The following is a 20,963-nucleotide window of genomic DNA, read 5'->3' as shown; positions in this document are numbered from 1 at the left end:
ATCTTAACGACTTTAAATGAAAAAAACTCAAAACTATAAAGTTGTAGATCTCGTCGAGATCTATAATTTTCATATAAAAAATATTTTCGTTTAATTCCGCAAAAAAATGATTTGATATGATTAATATATCTTAGAAAAATCATATTATTTTTTTATGAAATTAAATGAAAATTATTTTTATATAAAAATTATAGATCTCGACAAGATCTACAACTTTCTAGTTTTGAGTTTTTTCATTTGAAGTCGTTAAGATGCTCAAAAATAATAATAACATATTTAGACTTAAGAGTATTTTCGTCTTTTCACACCTGCAGTTTGACGGCGTTAGAGCCCAAACTGACGGAAGTGGCATGGAGGACGCGAAAAAGTTGGAGTAGTGGCATTGAAGACCGCTGAACTTTTTCAGGGGCACACAGGGCATTGCGATCTTTTTTAATGGCACACGGAGAATCTCCCCTCCCCCCCCCCCCCCCCCCCCCCCCCCCCACCCCCACCCCCACCCACGCACCCCCCCCCCAAAAAAAGCCCCTACCCCGCCGCCCTGACCTGCGCTCCCGACGCCGCCGCCTGCCGCCGGCTCGCCCATGGCGCGACGGCCGTCCCATCGGCGGGATCCATGGCCTCCAGGCCATCTCTTCAGGAGGCAAGGTTCCAACCGCCGGTGATGGAGGGTGGTGGCAACAACAGCTTCTACGACGACAACGTTAGTTCTGTGGTGCCATGGCCTCAAATCCAGGGTATTCCAGTTGTGAGGTCCCACTCCATCTCCTCAAGGTCCAAGGGCTGGAGCTACATTGGTTCTATTTTTCCCCTTTGGAGATCAATGGTGTTCCAGGGCACAGACAGCTTCTGCGTGCACAACAACGTGGGAAGTCTGGTGTTCCGAGTCAACAACTGCTTGCGTGCTGTTGAGCTGCTGCTCATGGACGGGCAGGGCATGCCGCTCCTGTTCATCAGGCCATGGCCCATAGGTGAGTGGTGGTTACTGGTTGGCTTGCTTACCTCTTCTGCATCATCTAGCGTCACAACAAACTGCATGTATCCGCTCATTCTGCTCTCTAATTGCTAGCCACATATCGAAGGAGAGAGATAGAGAGTAGAAATGCATTCCCTGAAGCGTAAGAGCCGGTTTATAACTTTCTATTGATTTGATTAAGGATCAAAATAAATTGTGGAATCATTTATATTTATATTCGCAGCATTCATGGAGGTGGCTGCCGAAACTGTGCAGCTTAGATGACTGCACAATTATTTGCCAAATCTTTGGAAAGAAAATTATTTGCTCTGGTTAGTGTGGTACTGTGGTTAATGCAGCGATGATGCCTTGCTATAGCTTCTTGGTCTGTGATTTGTGAATTGTTGATACATAGAGTGCTAAATATATTCCCATGGATATATTTTGCACATAAAAAATATAGGGGACTGATATTTCAGTCGTATCATCAATATATCAGCAACTAACTATAGATTATCTATTATCTACACAGATCACGATACAAGTCCATTGTTCCTAAACAATCAGCTCAAGGATCTTAAGCAAGCTTGTGAGGTTTGTTTCTCATTCTAATGTGACAAGGCAATTTGTTAATTACTTTTACTATATTTTTTGCCCTCCTACATCAAGTGGTTATGGCTTTTCAAGTAATGAAACAATTGGTTTGGTTCAGTCTTTCTGGTTTCAATTGTGCTTTCCACACATGATAAATATTTATGTGTCTATTGTTAAATATCCCATCATTACTCATCTAACACCCTTTCTTAAGATAGTTCATGTTGACTCTTGGAATTTTGACAGGCCACTATCCTACAACTACAAGTTGTTTGGGGATAAAGGCTCTATTGTTGAATTATAACATTGTTCTAAATATTGGAGTTGCAGTTGTTTTTTCATAGTGATGTTATGGTGCAATAGCATTGGGATGGCAAATTGTACTTTAGACTAATTTATTATTATTTTAGTTTAGTGAAATGGAGAAAAGTTGTATGTTTGCACAGGTGTTTTGTTTTGTTTTGCTATGGGATGTCAGATAAGTACTATGGTGCAAAGGCCACCTTTAATGTGTGGGAGCTCAAGATTCAGCGGGCTGACGAATTTAGCCTGTCCCAGCTCTGGATTTTGAGGGGAATCATTTGGGGAGGATCTCAATAGCGTAGAGGCGGTTGGCAGGTATTTTAAAGTTGAGTTTAGTAGTTCAGCTTGCTCATTCTTGTGTCAAGTAAAAGTTGACCATTTTCAGCGGTTGCTTGCAACTTTTAAGTGTGTGTCATTTATGCGGTGTTTGGTTCAGTAGGTTAGCCCTGACCTCTATGGAGACAACAATACTAGGTTGTTCACATACTGGACTATAAGTCTCACAAATACAGTCTCTTGCTCATATTATTGATGTGTTTCAGTACTTGATTAGCAGACATTCTAGCAATGATGCATCATCTCATTCATTGCTGCATTGCTTTGCTATTGTCTATTATGCAGAGTGATTCATACCAGGCCACAGGATGCTGCAAAGGGTGCAAATGGTATCTCTACTCTCCATACTGTTCTTGTTCTTGATCTACTGTTAACTATGACATGCCATCTACATGTTCATAACACAACTCTGTAGATGCCAGAAATTCCTTCTGCCTCAGATGTAGACAATGACGAGTGGTCCCAAGGATGAAGATTGCAGATAAGGTAAATTTTGCATTATAACTAACTAACCAACCATTAGTGCTTGAAAAAAAAACTCAACTAGGGTAGAAAAATCCCCTAATTTCGTTCTTAAGAAGACTACGGGAGAAGTTGGCTAGCGCTTGAAAAGCAATGCAGCACACTTAGCACTTGTTTATTTACATCTACTTTACAACCCTATGATTTCCGGTTGCTGGGAAAGTAGAGCGTGAACCATGCAGCTGCGACTCCTGCTTGCCGGACTCATCCATTCAGTTCGTCTGGTTCTGAAGCTCTCTGTGTGATTTAGCTCCAGAGTATAGCAGCATGTTGTTTCCTTCATGGTAATTCATGTTTTAGAGATGTTAGACAGGTTAGGTTTGCCTTATGATCTATGTAACCAAACTGCATGTATTCTGAAAACAATTTCCTTTTAGATTGTTTTGATCTCACATTATATTCTAATTATTCATCCTTCGTGAAGACTTATGTAAAAGTGATGTTGCAATTGCAAACATCACGCTCGAAATACCGTTTTTTGGGTAACAGTATAACACGTTCATATATCTATACAATAGTATAATAAGCGTGCAATCCAAAAACTCCGTCTCCTCTCACAGAACACTGTTACTGGCACAGCCAACGCGCGATGTGTCTTCCCTGATGAACAGTAACGGGTTGATATGAACAGTTCTTACCCATTAAGGAACAGTGCCTTTTTTTTTTGGACGCAATACAAATCTTTTTTCCCTACTATTACCCGCGCAAAGCGCGGGGTTCCCTGCTAGTTTACATTATTATGGTACTATATATATAAACATATTTTGCCCTTTATAACACATGGGCATTTATTGTTTTTTAGTAACAATATAACACACTCATATTTACACTATCATGGTACTTTTTTTTCTCCGTTGCAATGCACGGGCATTTTCCTAGTTGATCTTAAAAGGATGCGCAATTGAACGGAAAGGGGACACGCTATTCCTTAATCTTAAAAGGATGCGCAATTGAATAGTCACTGAATCAGTGAATAAAATTGTGAGAACAGCATCAGCGAATGTACTATTAGAAGCGTTTAAATATTCAACACGAGCGTTCTCTGCTGCGGAATGGTTGTGCAGCGGCTGTTGCCAAATTAGCTATCCATCATGAGCTCAATAAAATTCCTCCATTCAGGAATAACAAATATAAAGCTCAGTATTCAAGTTCCGGCAAAAGGGTAGAAATCGTACAGTATTTGCTTCGGCAAACATCTCAATAGCCAAAGCCAAGTAGCATGACAGAGCTACGGCTACCAACTATTCGCTCCATGAGCTCGATAGTCAATGCAAAATTTCTTTCATCACTTGTCAGAAGTGTAGTGAGTACATAGCACTGTTTCCTGGTCATCACTTGTCAGAAGTGTAGTGAGTACAGAATACAACCTCGCCATCATCAGGTCAGCATCTCCCGTGGAGTTCAGTGCAGTCACTTCTGTACAGGTCAGCAGCTCCCACTAATCAATCAATTTCTGTGATGCTGAAACAGGATGAAGAAAGAAGTAACAGATCACATAACAGCTGCAAAATTGTAGAAGATAGTCACTCCACATTACCCCGGTAACAGCTCCCTATATCAAATCAAATGTAATAAAGATAGATTATGAGTTGCTCACAATTTTTTCCCCCAAGAGCAAGATCTAGCTTTGCTTACCTTACTTCTTATCCTCCTGTTTGAATCGTATTGCATCATCAGAGGGAAAGAATCTTGCAAATCTGCAAACATTGAAACCATTACTTGCAAATCTGCAAATCTTGCCATGCACACATTGTAAGGCGTTGTAAGCATGAGCAAAAGCAGACATTACCATACAATATTCAGTGCACAAGCAGACATTAGCATACAATATTCAGAGCAAAGGGCACGCAGCATGAGCAAAAGCAGAGCACGAGGCATTAATAAATAAGATACCTCTTCAACACGGGATAAAATGCCCCTCGATTAGCCTTGCCACGTAAGCCTTTTTTTTTACTGTTACCGCACATCTTAGGTTATCAATGAGCATATAAAAATTGACTTCATACAACTCCGCTTCTCATGTTACATTAAAGGGTAATTTTGCAATACAATCATTAGTTCTTCTTGCTACTATGCTTTCTGGACATACAGTTAGGCTTATCCTACATATAGGATGCCTGGTTTGTCATCACAAACGGTTTGTTTGGCATGTTTGAAGACTAAAAGCAGTTTTTGTAGCATGGGAAGAAATGAAGGTTATAATTCGACAACAAATTGGCTGTAATTCAGTTTGTCAAAAAATTTAGAGCTGATAGAATTTCGAGGAAAGATCGATGAGCTCAGCAAAATTGAGATGCAAAAACTCCACCTTGCACTTACCACTTCATTTTAGTTTCTAACTATCGTTGCGGCCCCCACATCGATGCTACTGCTGCCACACGGAACAATACCTATAGTTTTATATGGTAATTTGTTTGCAATCTAAAGACGCACGTGCTTATACATGTAGTCGATTTGTAAAAGACAATAGGAGACAAAACTTTCATCCATTCTATAGCACTGTCTTTGGTTGATTCCTCTTCATATGCATCTATGTTTCTCAAAATGCTTCCTCCATGTGCTCTTAGATACATATGCATATATACAGTGTCCACACTTATCTTCCTCAAAGCAACTTTTGGTTCTTCGTTCAAAGAAGTTATTTAGTTTTGAAAACTAAAAATGCAGTTTTTTTTACCTGCATATCTTTGTGCCCACATATGGTCATTTCTTTACTATTTTTGGTCTTAAACATTTACCACTTTCTTTGTCTACATGTTTCCTCTTTTGTAGCTTATCATCTCTATACAAAACGAGACCGTTCCTATTACCTAACAGTACACTAATTCTGCCTTTTGCATTGTACCTGCCTCTTTGAGACTCCATACAGACCAATTTGGTGCTCCATAAACTTAATGTATGAGTTAGGCTCAAAAAAAAAAAGGCTCAAAAACTTAATGTATGAGTTTATCCTTATAGTCAACTGGACTCCCTTATGCTATGCAAACCATGTATGCATGTCTTCTTATTAGCATTACTTATAGTCAACTGGACTCCCTTACGCAATGCAAACCTAATAATCTGCTCCATGTGTGTCAATCCATGCATTGATCTTCATGCCCACGACAGATCTCGCATTAGGAGGCAGCTCACATGTAACGCTTCTCCTAAATATAACTAAGTACATGGAACTACATTTAGATTGTACCTTACTGCTGTTTCTTTGCCACCAAAGAAATTAAGCTTGCTTAGCCTATCCATATCCATGCAGGTATAAGATGTGCACAACGTCTGCTGACGCTGACCAGGTCGGCCTAACCTACCTGCTTTGCATTTTATTTGCCTTCAGGGATCCTATGATGGCCAACAATAATACTGCCCCCTCTTACAGCTTTGTTACCAACCTACAGCATCTGCTTCTTTCGTGCAACAGATCACTTTTTTAATGTAAATTAATCGACCATGTTGTTCCCATCTAAAAGCTATTTGAGTCATTTGTTCATTTCTTTTCATAGAATATCAGACATCACGTTCTCCAATCTCTGTAAAGAAACAGTTATGGAATAAAAAGTTTTCATTTTACCATAGATAAAGCTACGATCCACAGGTCCCAAATTTGCTACTCAGAACAATTTATGCAATTAAATAAGGATGCAGTGGTGCAAACAGAACTACAGAAGTGGTGTCCAGTTGTACAGCTAAGCTTATTACATCAATGCAGTCATAAATATGTACTAGTATATTACTAATACATTTGATTAATAAGTGAGTAATAAATTGATTAGGGTATGTTAACATACGTACCATTATAAAGTATGTATTCATAATATAAGTAGTACATATTCATACTTTTTCGGAAGGAGTGTATATATACATAGTTTTTTCATGAAAGGAGTACATATTTATACTTCTTAAAAAGGAGTATGGGAGGAGTATACATGGCGGCGTTTATACATGTGAAGTATGTGTGTATTGAAAAAGTATGAGTAGATACATTTTCAAGGATAGTATGAAGACATACTTGTTTATATACAGGAGTATATATACATTCTAGATGAGTGTGAAGTATGAACACATACATTTCATGGAACGTAAGAATTAAGGTATCTATGCATACTTGTTTTTTAATGTTTTATTTCTTAGTCACCCTTTTAGGTTTGAATGCATTCATAAATCCTACATTTTAGTTATATAATAACTTTTTCCTTTTTTTCTCAATTATTTGTTTTGTTTTCTAGTTGTTAATTTTTTTTAGTCACTGGTAATTTCAGTTTCAGTTATTTTCACTGGTTTGTACTATTGAGACACTTGTGGTGACATCTATGAAATAAGACTGATGCATGTGTTTCAAAATAGTTTGTATGTACTAGCAATTTATGTTATATAGGTAATAGCTATTTATGTATTAAGCGTGTAGCAACCTATATATTAACCTTCCAACAAATTATATATACTAGCAAACATGTAGCAACTTATGTATTAAGCGTGTAGCAACTTATGTATTAAGCATGTAGGAACTTATTTGGCAATTTCAATTTTGATTATTTGTTGTCATTTTCAATTCTAGTTAATTGTACTCTCAGTTTTAGTTTTCTTTAGAATTTTTTTCATATAGTAGGTTTTATAATAACTTGCTCCTCTAGTTGGTAGCTTATCCAATGCTTGTTCTAATAATTTGTTTCAGGTTGTAGCTTGTCTTGTTTTGTATCGCTACCCTTATTTTTTAATGAATGCCCACAGTTGACAGCAAGTCATGTTTTCTGGTTTTTTGTAATTTGTTGTATAATAACTTGTTCCGCTAATTGGCAGCTTATGCAATGTTTATTAAATAATTTGCCTCTCCATGTTGCAGCTTGTCTTGTTTTGTATCGCTACCCTTATTTTTTAATAATTTGCCTCTCCATGTTGCAGCTTGTCTTTTTTGTATCGCTACACTTATTTTTTAATGAATGCCCATAGTTGACAGCAAGTCATGAGAAGGAAGGCCTTCGAGGCAGATATCGTGGGATTTTAGTCAATCGTACCTATCCCATCTAGCGAGTCTAGCGGAGAGATAATTAATAATGATTAAAAATTATTTACTTGGTAGATAACTAGATATCACGTACATATCGGGTTTAATTGTTTCTGACGCGCTAACGGTAGTAAAGCGTGGAGTACAGGATTAGGAGGGAGTAACTACTCCTAGGGAGAAAAAAATTCCGTAACTTTTTATATTTTGTATAAGTTTTTTCTTTTAGCACTGTTGTTGTTGTTTATTATGTGATGAAATGCTCCATGACACCTCACTCGCTATTTTTTTCCTTCTCTGCGGGTGGTAATTCATTAACAGTCCGATCTTCAGTTTCCATGGGCACCATTCAACATCTGTGTTCGTTGGGTCAGTTCAATATAATGCTGCCTGCTCCTCATGATTTATCTGAGTGGGAAGGCTTCAACACCAACATTAAAGAATATTTTAATCGCTTTTATGCTTTCAAGCACAGCAAAGTCCCTGGAACTGACCCAGAGTCTTCTCAATTTAATATGACCTTTCTGAAGATGTTCTATTGGTATTTGTGCCTCCCATTAAAGGTGTTCGCAAGGTCACTGATCGTATATGTTGGTGATACTTTCCATGCCGAAGCTGCTACAAGACTATCAAAGAAAAACACATCTTTCTTAGAGGAAAAACAGTCAAAATTCTTGGCGCTGGTCTTACAAATTATACACTGGAGAAAGCAGTCAGAAATCTGAATGTCATTGGGCGTCTCCTTGAGCAGCTGCTCATGAAGAGAGGGTTGCTCATGAAGAGAGGGTTGGACAATACTTTCCTGCTGATCTTACAGAAGTCCTGCACCTACTGGACAGGAATTCTTTTAGAGACAATGATGATCCGGAAAATAACCCCGTCAAGGACTATGACATAATCAAGAACAATATATGTTGGATGGATGGAGAGAAAGAAACCATGTCATTAATGATCTGCTGCAAGACTTCTTCTACCGTATGGGGGATTATGATCCGTTAGCGGTAGGCAGGCCATTTCCTCCCTTCATTCAGTGGGTGGACATGTTTGATAAGGAGAACTTTCTGTTGAGAATTTTCAGAAGTCACAATTTGCTCAAAAACAAGTCTCAACAAAAAAATTGGAGAAATGGTACGAAGTAAAAAGAAACGAGCTACTTGAATACGTCAATCATAATAAGGCTGAAGCTGACCGGCTCCACAGCACAAGGGAATACTTTAAAAGCATCAACAATTCAATAAAACATCTGTTGGATACAAGTATTAAAAAGGTACGCTGCCGCAACATTTGGCTATATACAAATTAGAACTGAAATATCATTATCGAAAAAATCTTGACAATATTGCAAAATGTCATTGTTGGCTTGAAATTTCAGAGACCAACAAATCGAAATTGTAATAACAGATTATGGTACTGCCCCTCTAGTTCCTCTAGGTAGAATTTATCGTTCAATTATATTGTTGATAGCCTCAGCCTGTATCTTTTTGCTGAGGCTATCAATAATCTAATTGAACGGCAAAATCTACCTAGAGAAACTAGAGGGGTAGTACCCCAATTTGTTAGTACAATTTTGATTTGTTGGTCTCTAAAATTTCAAGTCAACGACGACTTTTGCAGTATTGTCAAGATTTTTTCGATAATGATATTTCAGTTCTAATTTAGATATAACCAAATATTACGGTAGCGTATCTTTTTAATACTTGTATCCAGCAGATGTTTTATTAAATTGCTGATGCTTTTAAAATATTCCCTTGTGCTGTGGAGCCGGTCAGCTTCAGTCTTATTATGATTGACGTATTCAAGCAGCTCGTTTCTTTTTACTTCATACCATTTCTCCAATTCTTGTTGAGACTTGTTTTTGGACAAATTTTGGCTTCTGAAAATTATCAACAGAAAGTTCTCCTTATCAAACATGTCCACCCGCTAAATGAAGGGAGAAAATGGTCTACCTACAACTAAATGATCATAATCCCCCATACGGTAGAGGAAGTCTTGAAGCAGATCATTAATGACATGGTTTCTTTCATCTCCATCCATCCAACATATATTATTCTTGATTATGCCATACTCCTTGACTGGTTTTTTTTCTAGATCACCATTGTCTCTGAAAGGATTCCTGTCCAGCAGGTGCAGGACTTCTGTAAGATCAGCAGGAAAGTCCTTCTCCAACCCTCTCTTCATGAGCCTCTCTTCATGAGCAGCTGCTCAAGGAGACGTCCAATGGCATTCAGATTTCTGACTGCTTTCTCCAGTGTATTTGTAAGACTAACGCCAAAAATTCTAACTGTTTTTCCTCTAAGAAAGATGTGTTTTTCTCTGATAGTCTTTTAGGATGCTTTGGCCTGGAATGTATCACCAACACATACGATCGGTGACCTTGCGAACACCTTGAATGGGAGACACAAATGCCAATAGAACACCTCCGGAAAGTTCATATTAAATTGAGAAGACTCTGGGCCAATTCCAGGGACTTTGTTTTGGTTGAAAGCATAAAAGCGATTGAAATATTCTTCAATGTTGGTGTTGAAGCCTTCCCACTCAGATAAATCATGAGCAGACAGCATTATATTGAACTGACGCAACGAACACAGATGTTGAATGGTGCCCATGAAAACTAAAGATCGGAGTGTTAATGAATTACCCCTGTAGAGAAGGAAAAGAATAACAAGTAACGAGTGAGGTGTCATGGAGCATTTCATCACATAATAAACAACAACAACAGTGCTAAAAGAAAAAACTTATACAAAATATAAAAAGTTAGGGAAATTTTTTCCTACTCCTTAGGAGTAGTTATTCCCACCTAATCCTGTACTCCACGCTTTACTACCGTTAGCAGGTCAAAAACAATTAAACACGATATGTACGTGATATCCAGTATTCCGGTTATCCACCAAGTAAATAATTTTTAATCATTATTAATTATCTCTCCGCTGGACTCGCTAGATGGGATAGGTATGATCGACTAAAATCCCACGATATCTGCCTCTAAGGCCTTCCTTCTCATGACTTGCTGTCAACTATGGGCATTCATTAAAAAATAAGGGTAACGATACAAAACAAGACAAGCTGCAACATGGAGAGGCAAATTATTTAATAAACATTACATAAGCTGCCAATTAGCTGGGCAAGTTATTATACAACAAATTACAAAAAGCCAGAAAACATGACTTGCTGTCAACTATGGGCATTCATTAAAAAATAAGGGTAAAGATACAAAACAAGACCAAGCTACAACCTGGGACAAATTATTAGAACAAACATTGGATAAGCTACCAACTAGAGGAAGTTATTATAAAACCCACTATATGAAAAAAATTCCAAAGAAAACTAAAACTGAAAGTACAATTAACTAGAATGGAAAATGACAACAAATAATGAAAAGTGAAATTGACAAATAAGTTGCTACACACTTATAATACATAAGTTGCTACACGTTTGCTAGTATATATAATTTGTTGGAAGGTTAATATATAGGTTGCTACACGCTTAATACATAAATAGCTATTATCTATATAACATAAATTGCCAGTACATAAAAACTATTTTGAAACACATGCATCAGTCTTATTTCATAAATCTCACCACAAAACAAATAATTGAGAAAAAAAGAAAAAAGTTATTATATAACTAAAATGTAGGATTTATGAATGCATTCAAACCTAAAAGGGTGACTAAGAAATGAAACTAAAAAAACATTAAAAAACAAGTATGCATAGATACCTTGATTCTTACGTTCCATGAAATGTATGTGTTCATACTTCAAGCTCATCTAGAATGTATATATACTCCTGTATACTATCCCTGAAAATGTATCTACTCATACTTTTTCAATACACATACTTCACATGTATAAACGCCGCCATGTATACTCCTCCCATACTCCTTTTTAAGAAGTATAAATATGTACTCCTTTCATGAAAAAACTATGTATATATACACTCCTTCTGAAAAAGTATGAATATGTACTACTTATATTATGAATACATACTTTATAATGGTACGCATGTTAACATACCCTAATCAATTTATTACTCACTTATTAATCAAATGTATCAGTAATATACTAGTACATATTTATGACTGCATTGATGTAAGCCTAGCTGTACAACAATAATATACCCTACAGTATGTGTACATACTCTTTTACCTATGTATATTTATATACTGGATACAAAGTAATAGGGCCGGCCAGCCCGACGTACGTCAAAAGCAAAGAATTAAACAACCTGGTCCGCTTTTGCAGGGAAAATAATCAGCATGCATCCCCTGATTGTTTTTTTCCCGCATACATACTATATGCGCAACCCCCGCAATCAACCCATTAGCTCTCCCAACCCGATAGCTTCTCCTAATTGGCCGGAACCTGCAAACGGTGTGCATACTCCAGAGTTGGGAGTAATTACTCCCGGGAATATAAAAAATGCACCCAAAAAGTTATTAATAATAGTAATATTACATAAAAAAATGAAGTTACCTGAAACATCAAGAACTTCTCCACGTCCAAAAAGTAATACATGTTTTCTGGGCACTGAATCTCTACTGGTTTCAAAACAAACGTAGCAAAAACTTGCTTCAGTGACCCTTCTTTATCAGCACTGGGTAAAGAATTTATCTGCATTGAAGTATTGCCAAGAAAATGTAAATCAGCCTGTAGTTATTAGCAGATCTGTACTCTGTAGAAAGGTGAATCAGCGGATCTAGAAAATTACAAAAGGGAAAATGTACTTTTGGTTTGATTAATTAGAGAAAAATACATGGAAGGGGGTAATTTTATACATCTGATTCAATAAGTGAAACACAGTCGTGGAAAGTTTTACAAGGTTTAAACTCTTGTTCGAAATATCAAATGGAGATTTGTTCATAGAGTTCACAAAATTAAATGATCATGGACTACCTTCTAAATTCGAAGGTAAATCTTTCCTGAGGTCCTTGTGAATGCATACAAGTAATCTTTAGCGCAGTTAATGTTGGCATCAGGTTTACTGAATACCTGCAAGGGAGAACAAGATAAGCTATGCATGTTATATTGTTGCTATACATGCTATATGGCTGCTGAGCATTTCACATTTAATTTTTTTCCCCCTTTACCTCAAACAGCAGCATCTTGGTGTCCTCCCACTTCCCACCATTACCAAACCCTTCAGAGAAAACTAATAAAGGGTTCTTTATCTCAGTTTCCTCAGGAACAGCTCCAAAACCTATGCATTTTCCAAGATAAATTAGCAGGATATTCAAAAGAGCAACAAGAGAGATAATATAATCAACAATAGAACAAATAGAGATTTCTATACCAGCTATAACAAGTAGCTCAAATTTGAGGAGCTGTCTTGATTGACTGCGAGCATGTATGAAGTAAGTTTCTTCCTCCTCAGACCACTGTACAACAGTTAAAGAAAATTAATGTAAAAGGTTTAAAGGAGTAAACCCAAATGTGAGACAAGAGATTTAGCTAACCTCCATGTAAACCCCAGCATTGTTTGCATCACTTTCAAGAATTTCCTGCATATTGTCGGTGGCTCTTAAGTCCGTCTTCTTTGCTGTAACTAAAGCTGCTAAGCATGCTAGCTGTCCCTTGTGCCTATAGATTGTTTGAGGCTTATTATAGTGAACAAACATAAAATATGAAAGCATACAGAAAAGCGAAGAGTAGGGAGAAGTAGCACAACCAACCTATCACTCATTTTGCTGTTGTGGCCAAGGGATACCACATACTCCACCTTTTTCTTCTTTGGCTTCGCGTCTTCCCTGTTCGAAGACCCGTCAGGTTTCCTGTTGGACTCAGAGCGACGCTTACGAGTATCCTTTGCAACAGCCCTGCCCTCCTTCTCCTCCTCCTTTGCCATGGTCTACATCAACCAGGTACCAGACAGAAAAGAACATGATCGTTTTGTAAACACCAGATAAACAAATTACACAAATGGCACTTTGCAGATCTAGTATATGAGGCATTGTGGCAACAGCAAGTCAACACATGAATTAGGACTGCTTCACAAACTCGTGATAAACAAATAGGCAAGGTCAAGCAAACATCTCGATAATCTGTCACACCTCTGGCACTAGAACATCTCTACACAAATCCCTGATAAACTGTCACCCGCATCCTCCATTGCAACCAAATATCATCATCTTTACCAGTGTAACACATGTAGAACGTTCAATTCTCATGTAGAACGTTCAAGCTAATACAATTAGGGGCTGTTTGGTTCCCTAGAATTGAATCAGTTTCTAGGAATCAGATTCTAAGAATTGATTTGTCCAGAATTGAATCAGCTGGAAACTGATTCATTTCCATTTTTCTTGTTTGGATGCAAACAGAATTGAATTCCTGGAATTAAAATCCAAATGTTGTTTGGCTAACTTAGATCAGTCAGTACCAGAGGTTATGCATAAGGGCAATTCTCTCGCTCACTCGCAAGTGCATATGCCACTCATCAGCAAGGCTAGCCATCCTCATCTCCTTAGCTTGCTTGCACAAATCTCTCTCTATGTCTAGAGCTCCTCGCTGCATACTACCGCCGATCCATCAGCTACTGATCTATGTCAATCTATATATGCAGCTCATGCATCTAACCTACATGCCGTCACACAATCCAACCCCATGCCTGCTGCTGCTGTGCTGTGTTGCTGTAGGAGCTACCTGCTAGGAGGGAGGAAGAGAAGGATTGGATGAGGAGCTGCAAATCATCGACCCCGTCCCGGTCCCGTCACGTCGCATCCCACGTCTCTCCCCAACACTACGCCGTCTCCTTCTCCCTTTCTCTCTCTCTACTGCGCCTACGCACCTCTCTCTGAGACCGCAGTACCGCACACCGTCAGCCTGCCGTGCGCCGAACTACATCTAGATCTAGCAGAAGGGGGTGTGGGGGAGGCGGGGGAGGAGTATACCTGGGACGAAGGCGGGCACAGCTCGAGGAGTCGAGGACGGCGGCGTCGGCGCACGGGCAAGTCGAGGGCGGCACGCGGACAGGTCGAGGGCGGCGGCGAGGAGCTCTGCCCAGGTCGCGTAGGTGAATCTCTGCGATGCTCGAGGTAGCGGCGGCGCAGATCAGCTAAGCCATGGCAGCGGCACGACGGAGTCGGGGAGGGAGAGTGACAGCGGCGCGATGTAGTCGGGGGAGGGGGAGAGGACGAGTCAGGTTGGATTCCGAGGGTTTCCGATGGTTGGGCCCGGCCGTCACTGAGAGAGCAGAGAGAGAGCGGGTGAGGAAAGGGTTTTACCCTTTTTAGTTTTTCTGAAAATACTTTTTAATGCTGAAACTTCATTAATTCATAACTAATTAATTAAGAATGATAAAATTATGAAAATTTTTGTGTAAGATTGTTATCATATGCTTAATCACCAATGCTTCTTTTTAGAGACAAATATGTAACCAATGCTGGCACTTCATCCACACCACATTAAAGAGTAGACACAGTATAAAATATTCCAACTATATATAATAATTAGTAGGTACTGATAGTCTGCTACTCTGTCACACTTTCCTTTTCAAAACTGAATTTAACAAGCAACACAATCACCCTTGCATACCAATTCCACATCATTGATCCTTTTTTACACCCAGCGACATATAGATTCAACAAAGGTTCAAGATCCCAGACGTGTCCCCATGTTTCATAAAACTATGTTTTTTTAATTTCAAAATACAAATTTAGGATTCAACCTTGAAGATTTTGTGATTAAATTATTAAAGCAAATTATGCCTCAAACTACATACCAAATAAGACATAACTGGTGAGATAATACGAATTCTCCAACATGGGTTGTGGCCCATTAGAAAACTGCACTTTGTCATTCGTGAGGAAACGAAGGCATAATTACACATATAATCATTCTAAACGCATCTGACTAGTGACTACCAAATGGAAACTGCACATAAAATGAATGCTGCACAATGTTTTAAAAAAGAAAAGGCCCTAGGCAACCAGGCTCTCTACCTAGAGACTAGCCTGCCTAAGTACCTAGGCTGCTGAAATGTTTCCAGGCAGCAGGGTAGTATCCTAAGTCCACATGTTGGGTCATGGAAGTAATTTTCATGTCATGGCATGTTAAAACAGAGAAATTGACATACCCTACGCTCCATCTTCCTCCATCTCCAATTCGTCCCACTGTCCTACATAAGCGCATGAGAGTTTAGTAGAATAATAAACATACAACAGGATTACAGTTTCTCAGATATACAATTCTGCACCCCTGCTCAGAAAACATTAAACAGATGTACTGCTAGACAGAATGTTTTGGTCATGCTAAATCTTTCTCAGATGAGGATGAGATTGCATCTCTTGGTCTTCATATCCTTCAAAGACTTGAGAGCTGCGCCAGATTTTAGTATGGCGACTTAATAGCATTTATAGATGATATACATACTATTTTCCCAACTAAATGTCAAAAAACATGTGAGAACAACAGCCCAGCCAAGCTGTGTCATGTTCATCCAACCTTGCTATAAATAACACGCATGCATAATTTCTACCAGCCTCAAAAGCCATGGTAATTTACAATTTAGCATCACCAAGTTCATTCTCTAATGCAAATAGAAGGGGTTTTGGTCTTCTCAACTTCTCTCTGAATCTATATCTCAATAATATATCATGCATCCTTTTCCAGTGTGAACTAAATGAAAGGAACAGAATAATTTGACCTACTTTCTTATTTCTGGTGAACAAGTCTAGCACAACTTACTGGAGGGAGTAAGGCTTAAGCATTTGGTAGCCTAAAGTATAGGGTTCATTCCAAACAGCAAAACAGCCAAACAGTCCTTCCGAATGAAAATAGCAGTACCCTAATGTGCACTTGCGCACGAGGGGAAAGAGAAGTACAGGACCAAATTAAACGAGGCAACCTGTTTCATCTTCTCTAACCAGCTTAGCGCCAAATATCTATTAGAGGTAGCAGCACGACCATCAGTATACCTATAAACATTTTAAAATGATACTCATTGCAATAAGATTTCAGCCTTCTGAAAGGTCAGATAGCTTTGAATCCTATAAAAGGATAAAAACAAAGTTTTACGTGTCACTCTAAGCACAATGAGGTAGGGTATGCGGGAGGGCAGAACAGAGTTGTGGCCTATTTACAAGTTATAAATGCAATAATATAATATATGGCCATAGCCAATTTGTCAACTTGCCAAGGTAGGTGATCTAGCATACAGTACAAGGAAAGCTTCCTATGAAGTGTAGAAACTGAGAAACAAAAGAGGTACATGATAATTTGCTGAGTGCAAGTTCTTAATGAACATACTGTGAAAGAAATGTGTTGATGGTGCTTACTTATATGGATAAAGCAAAGGTGATGGGTGGGGAAGAGAACCCAATGTCACTGGAAATCTTGAAGATCTGCTCCGATTGGCTTGAGATTGAAACTTCAGGTATCACGGCTCGCAGCTTTTCTTCATTCAGGATTTCAGGGTTCTCTATTTGATAGGTTATCAACTTTGCAAACAACTTCCTTGGACGGAAATCACCTATCGTGTCATCAAAAGTCCTGCTGCGCTTGCGGTTGTCAAGTTCAAAAGTCAATGTAGAGAAGCGTTTACTGTCCAAGGACGTCAAGTAGTGCCCTGACATTGCATCAACTTCTTCATGTTCCTTGCTTCTTACCGAGAACACAGTAATGGATAGATTAAGAGCACCGCCCTTGTGAGATAGTCTTGCCTCGGTAGAGACGCTGCTCGGGCTGCTTGAAGCTGAGACACAGATGCGGTAAGCACAAACAGGCCCGTTCTCCCGTGATAAGGCAAGGAAAATGCAGCCGCTGTTCCTGTGTGGAGTGGCAGAGCCAACAAAAGGTAGGTGCTCCTTGTCAACCTTATGCCACTCATGTTCTTCAGTGTCAAATGCATAGGTGCCGCTGCTCGGCGGATTGAGCGATACCAATATGTAGCGCCCAACAACCACATAGGACCTGACTGTTATTATGGGTGGCATGATGTAGTCCATCGGGGCGAGCTTACCAGGGAAGCAGAGTGGACTCGGCAGGGGCTTCCAGGAGCACCCATCCAGGCTGAGGCTCCCATCCGCTGCCTCTGTGATCAGAGCATCTTTGAGATCGAGGACCTCGAACCAAGGCACGAAATTGGGGTCTTCAACGAAACTTGGACGGCTACAGAGAGAATAAACTCTGTACCCGACGGCTGCCACGACAGGACAGAGCTTTGCGGCCACCAGTTCAGGCCCGCGGATCACCCTGTCCATGTTGGTGTCATAGATGATGATGCCGCCGGAATAGCCCCCGACGCCGACGATCCACCGTGACTGCAAGGAGACGAAGGTCTTGCCTCCTACGTAGGTTCGCAACTTAGCGACTCGGGTTTTCCCAGCTGCAGGCGCTCCCCACGGGGACGACTCGTCGGAGTCGGAGGCGACGTTCACCTTGTACAGGGGGTAGTATGGTTTAGAAGCAAACCAGTCCCGACGGCATGCCGCAAGGTACACCGACCGATCCCGGCCCTGGCTGCTGCCGATGCCCATCTGGTCGGGATCTTCCGGCTTCGGATCGCTAACAAATGGCTGTGGGTAGGTCTCGGCTCCTCCACCAACCTTTGGAACCTTGCTCTGGCGCCCAATCCCTGCGGTCGCCGAGAGGCTGGAGGAGGACATTATCGGATATCTCCGATGAGACGGCGGAGGAGGAGACTAGGGTTTCGACAGATGGGGAAACTGGGGAGGCGGCGGCGGCGGCGGCGGCGGCGACAATGAAAAGCTTGAGGACGAGGGCTGCTGCTTCTAGATGCCGCAAGGCATCCGATTTTTACTCAGCCAAACGACCCACAAACAAAGGGCCACGGCCCATGGGTAACTCCAACAGAACCCACCCAAACCCAAGACACATTCGTCGGTTTAAGTTGCGTAAAGTAAAAGGGTCCGTGACCCGTAAACTCTCTTCAACAATGGACGCAACGGAGCGTCCTCTTCCCTTCCTCCTCTCGCACACAGACACGGCCCCCGAGCTCCCATCTGGATCAGAGCGGCGGCAGTGGCTCGATCCCACCCGGCGGCGCCCTCTCCCCTCCACCTCGAAAGCCGGCGGCCTTGCCCAGCTCCCGTGCCGGCGGATCTCGTGGATCCATCGAGGAGGCTACGGATCCGGCGGCCATCCCCAAGGCGACCGCGGCCACGGCGCGGCTTCCCTCTCCCATGCCAACGGCGACTGAGGCGGCCTTCCCCCATGCCGATGGCGACTGCGGCGTCCCTCCCCCACCCCTGATGGCGAGCTCCGGCCCCAGCCTCACCGCGTCCGCGCCGGCGGCGCTCTTCTCCGCGGGCGGCGAGCGGCCCTTGCCGGCGGCGCTGCTCCACCGCAGACAGACCTCACCGGCGGGATCCTCCCTCCCCTGCCCGATGCTGCCTACCCCTGCTCCCTCTGATGGCGGCCAGGCGGATCCGGACTCCACGACGGCAGTCGCGCCTCCACCGACCTCCATCGGCCCCGCCCCTGTGTCGGGCCCCGGCGTCGGTCGCTCCTCCCTCTCTCTCTCTGCGGTGTTTTGCGTCGTCGAGAACGACGACACTTTTTTGCCTTCCGTCACAGCTGCTACGCAAAATGGCTGCCTCGATTGCGTCCTCCGTTGGATGGCGATTTTGGGACGTAAAAACACTGTGCACGATGCATTCTGCGTTTGGATCGGCCGTTGCATGCGCTGTTGGAGACAATCAGGAAGCTTTTTTCGTTTCCTTTCTATAATCCAATTTTATTTTATACTACTATCTCAAAGTTTTATTGTGGGAATGACTTCGCAACAATCGAGTATAATCTGGGTCATTTTTTATGCCAATAGGATGAAGCCACGTAGCATTGTCAGTTAACAAAAATTGAGTAACAAGAATTCAAAAATCAATCGGGAAAATCGACTGAAAACGTGAAACTGGATCAACTGAATAAAGGTAACGCTTGGTGAGGCTCATGGCCCAATAGGCATCGTCTCTCACTCTCTCGATCACCTCGGTGCCTCCCGTGCAGTCACGCAAGCACACACGCCACAGGCTTGCAGCCTGCTGTTCGTTTCGGCTCGTCGAGAGTAGATACAATGAACAATGATTTGGAAATAATTATTGTTTTTATTGATTTCTTATATATATATATATATATATATATATATATATATATATATATATATATATATATATATATAAGTCATACAGACGTCGTACGGACGTGATTGTTCGAAAAAATATAACTGTTCACTGGAACAGTCTACTACCGAAGGGACATGCCTCTTCGTAGTGTTAACTGCTATACTAACTAACTGCTAGTTCTATTCATCTGTTGATGAGATCACCGGTGTCTGTTAGGAACAGACACCGTTTCGTAACACTCTCCCTCGATCGAATTTTCTTTGAGATCAATGTAGCCGTATGCTTGAATTCCTCGAAAAACTCTATAGGAAAAATCTGAGGAATATGTATGTATAGATATGCTACAAAAACTTCTTTAAACCCTATAGGAAAATAAGGAGAAAATAGCATATATGAGTGTGATTTAAATAAATCATTATGTCATTGGTATCCCATTAAAAACCTCTGTGGGAAAAAAATATAGGAGATACGACATATAGATTACTCCACCAAAAATCATTTCAGGAAAAATATGAGGAGCAATATAAAGTGATATGTTGCTAAAAACTCCTGTAAAAACCCAGTAAAAAATTATGAGAAAATATGACGACATATTATTGGTGTTGCATCTTGGATAACTCACATGAAAAAACCTTTTCAGAGAAAAACCATGTATGAGTTGTGAGGGCAATATGTGTCTTTGATATTTCCCACAAAAACCTCGATGAGAAAAATTAGAAATATGACACATACTTATGTTAATATTACCTCATTAAAAACTTAAACAAGAAACCTTGTAAGTAAAACTTGTGAAAGAAAATAGTATAATATGATGTTGGTATAGGTCAACATTTAGGAGATGTCTCCCCCTGATTCTGGCAAATCTCGAAGTCGCCGCATATTAATTTCATGTATCAATTTTTGAAACACAGAAGTTGGTAAGGACTTAGTAAATAGATCAGCGAAATTATCACATGACTTGATTTGTAAGATATTTATTTCCCCGTTTTCTTGTAATTCATGGGGATAAAAAAGTTTAGGAACAATATGCTTAGTGATATTGCTCTTTATGTAACTTGATTGCATCTGTGTAACACAAGCGGAATTATCTTCATAGATAATTGTAGGTGATTCAATTGAACCAATACCACATGACTGTTGTATGTGGTTAATCATTCTACGAAGCCATATACATTCTCGTGATGCCTCGTA

At 40.5% G+C, this 20,963-nt stretch overlaps 1 protein-coding gene across 10 annotated transcripts in view; it reads right to left on the bottom strand.

The window, feature by feature from the left end:
• Window positions 1-3,730: 3,730 nt before the first annotated feature.
• Window positions 3,731-20,963, bottom strand: part of LOC136450571 (uncharacterized) — a 31,775-nt gene continuing 14,542 nt past the window's right edge. For 2 of the 10 annotated variants that reach the window (XM_066451109.1, XM_066451136.1), the window contains 9 exons: window positions 15,767-15,803; window positions 13,368-13,543; window positions 13,152-13,275; window positions 12,989-13,073; window positions 12,786-12,895; window positions 12,592-12,687; window positions 12,172-12,309; window positions 4,346-4,407; window positions 3,731-4,171 (listed from right to left, as the gene is read on the bottom strand). In XM_066451109.1, the coding sequence (XP_066307206.1) occupies window positions 12,595-12,687; window positions 12,786-12,895; window positions 12,989-13,073; window positions 13,152-13,275; window positions 13,368-13,543; window positions 15,767-15,803 (625 nt within the window). In that variant the 3' untranslated portion in view covers window positions 3,731-4,171; window positions 4,346-4,407; window positions 12,172-12,309; window positions 12,592-12,594. Of the gene's footprint in view, window positions 4,172-4,345; window positions 4,408-12,171; window positions 12,310-12,591; window positions 12,688-12,785; window positions 12,896-12,988; window positions 13,074-13,151; window positions 13,276-13,367; window positions 13,544-14,582; window positions 14,875-15,766; window positions 15,809-16,967; window positions 18,441-20,963 lie in introns of those variants that run through there. The other 8 variants (XM_066451125.1, XM_066451143.1, XM_066451117.1 and 5 more) reach the window with 7 other exon arrangements.

This window comes from Miscanthus floridulus, chromosome 1 (genome assembly GCF_019320115.1).
Source record: "Miscanthus floridulus cultivar M001 chromosome 1, ASM1932011v1, whole genome shotgun sequence".
Classification (NCBI taxonomy): domain Eukaryota; kingdom Viridiplantae; phylum Streptophyta; class Magnoliopsida; order Poales; family Poaceae; genus Miscanthus; species Miscanthus floridulus.
Note: the sequence above shows the minus strand (reverse complement) of the source record. Positions and strands in the feature narration are given on the sequence as shown.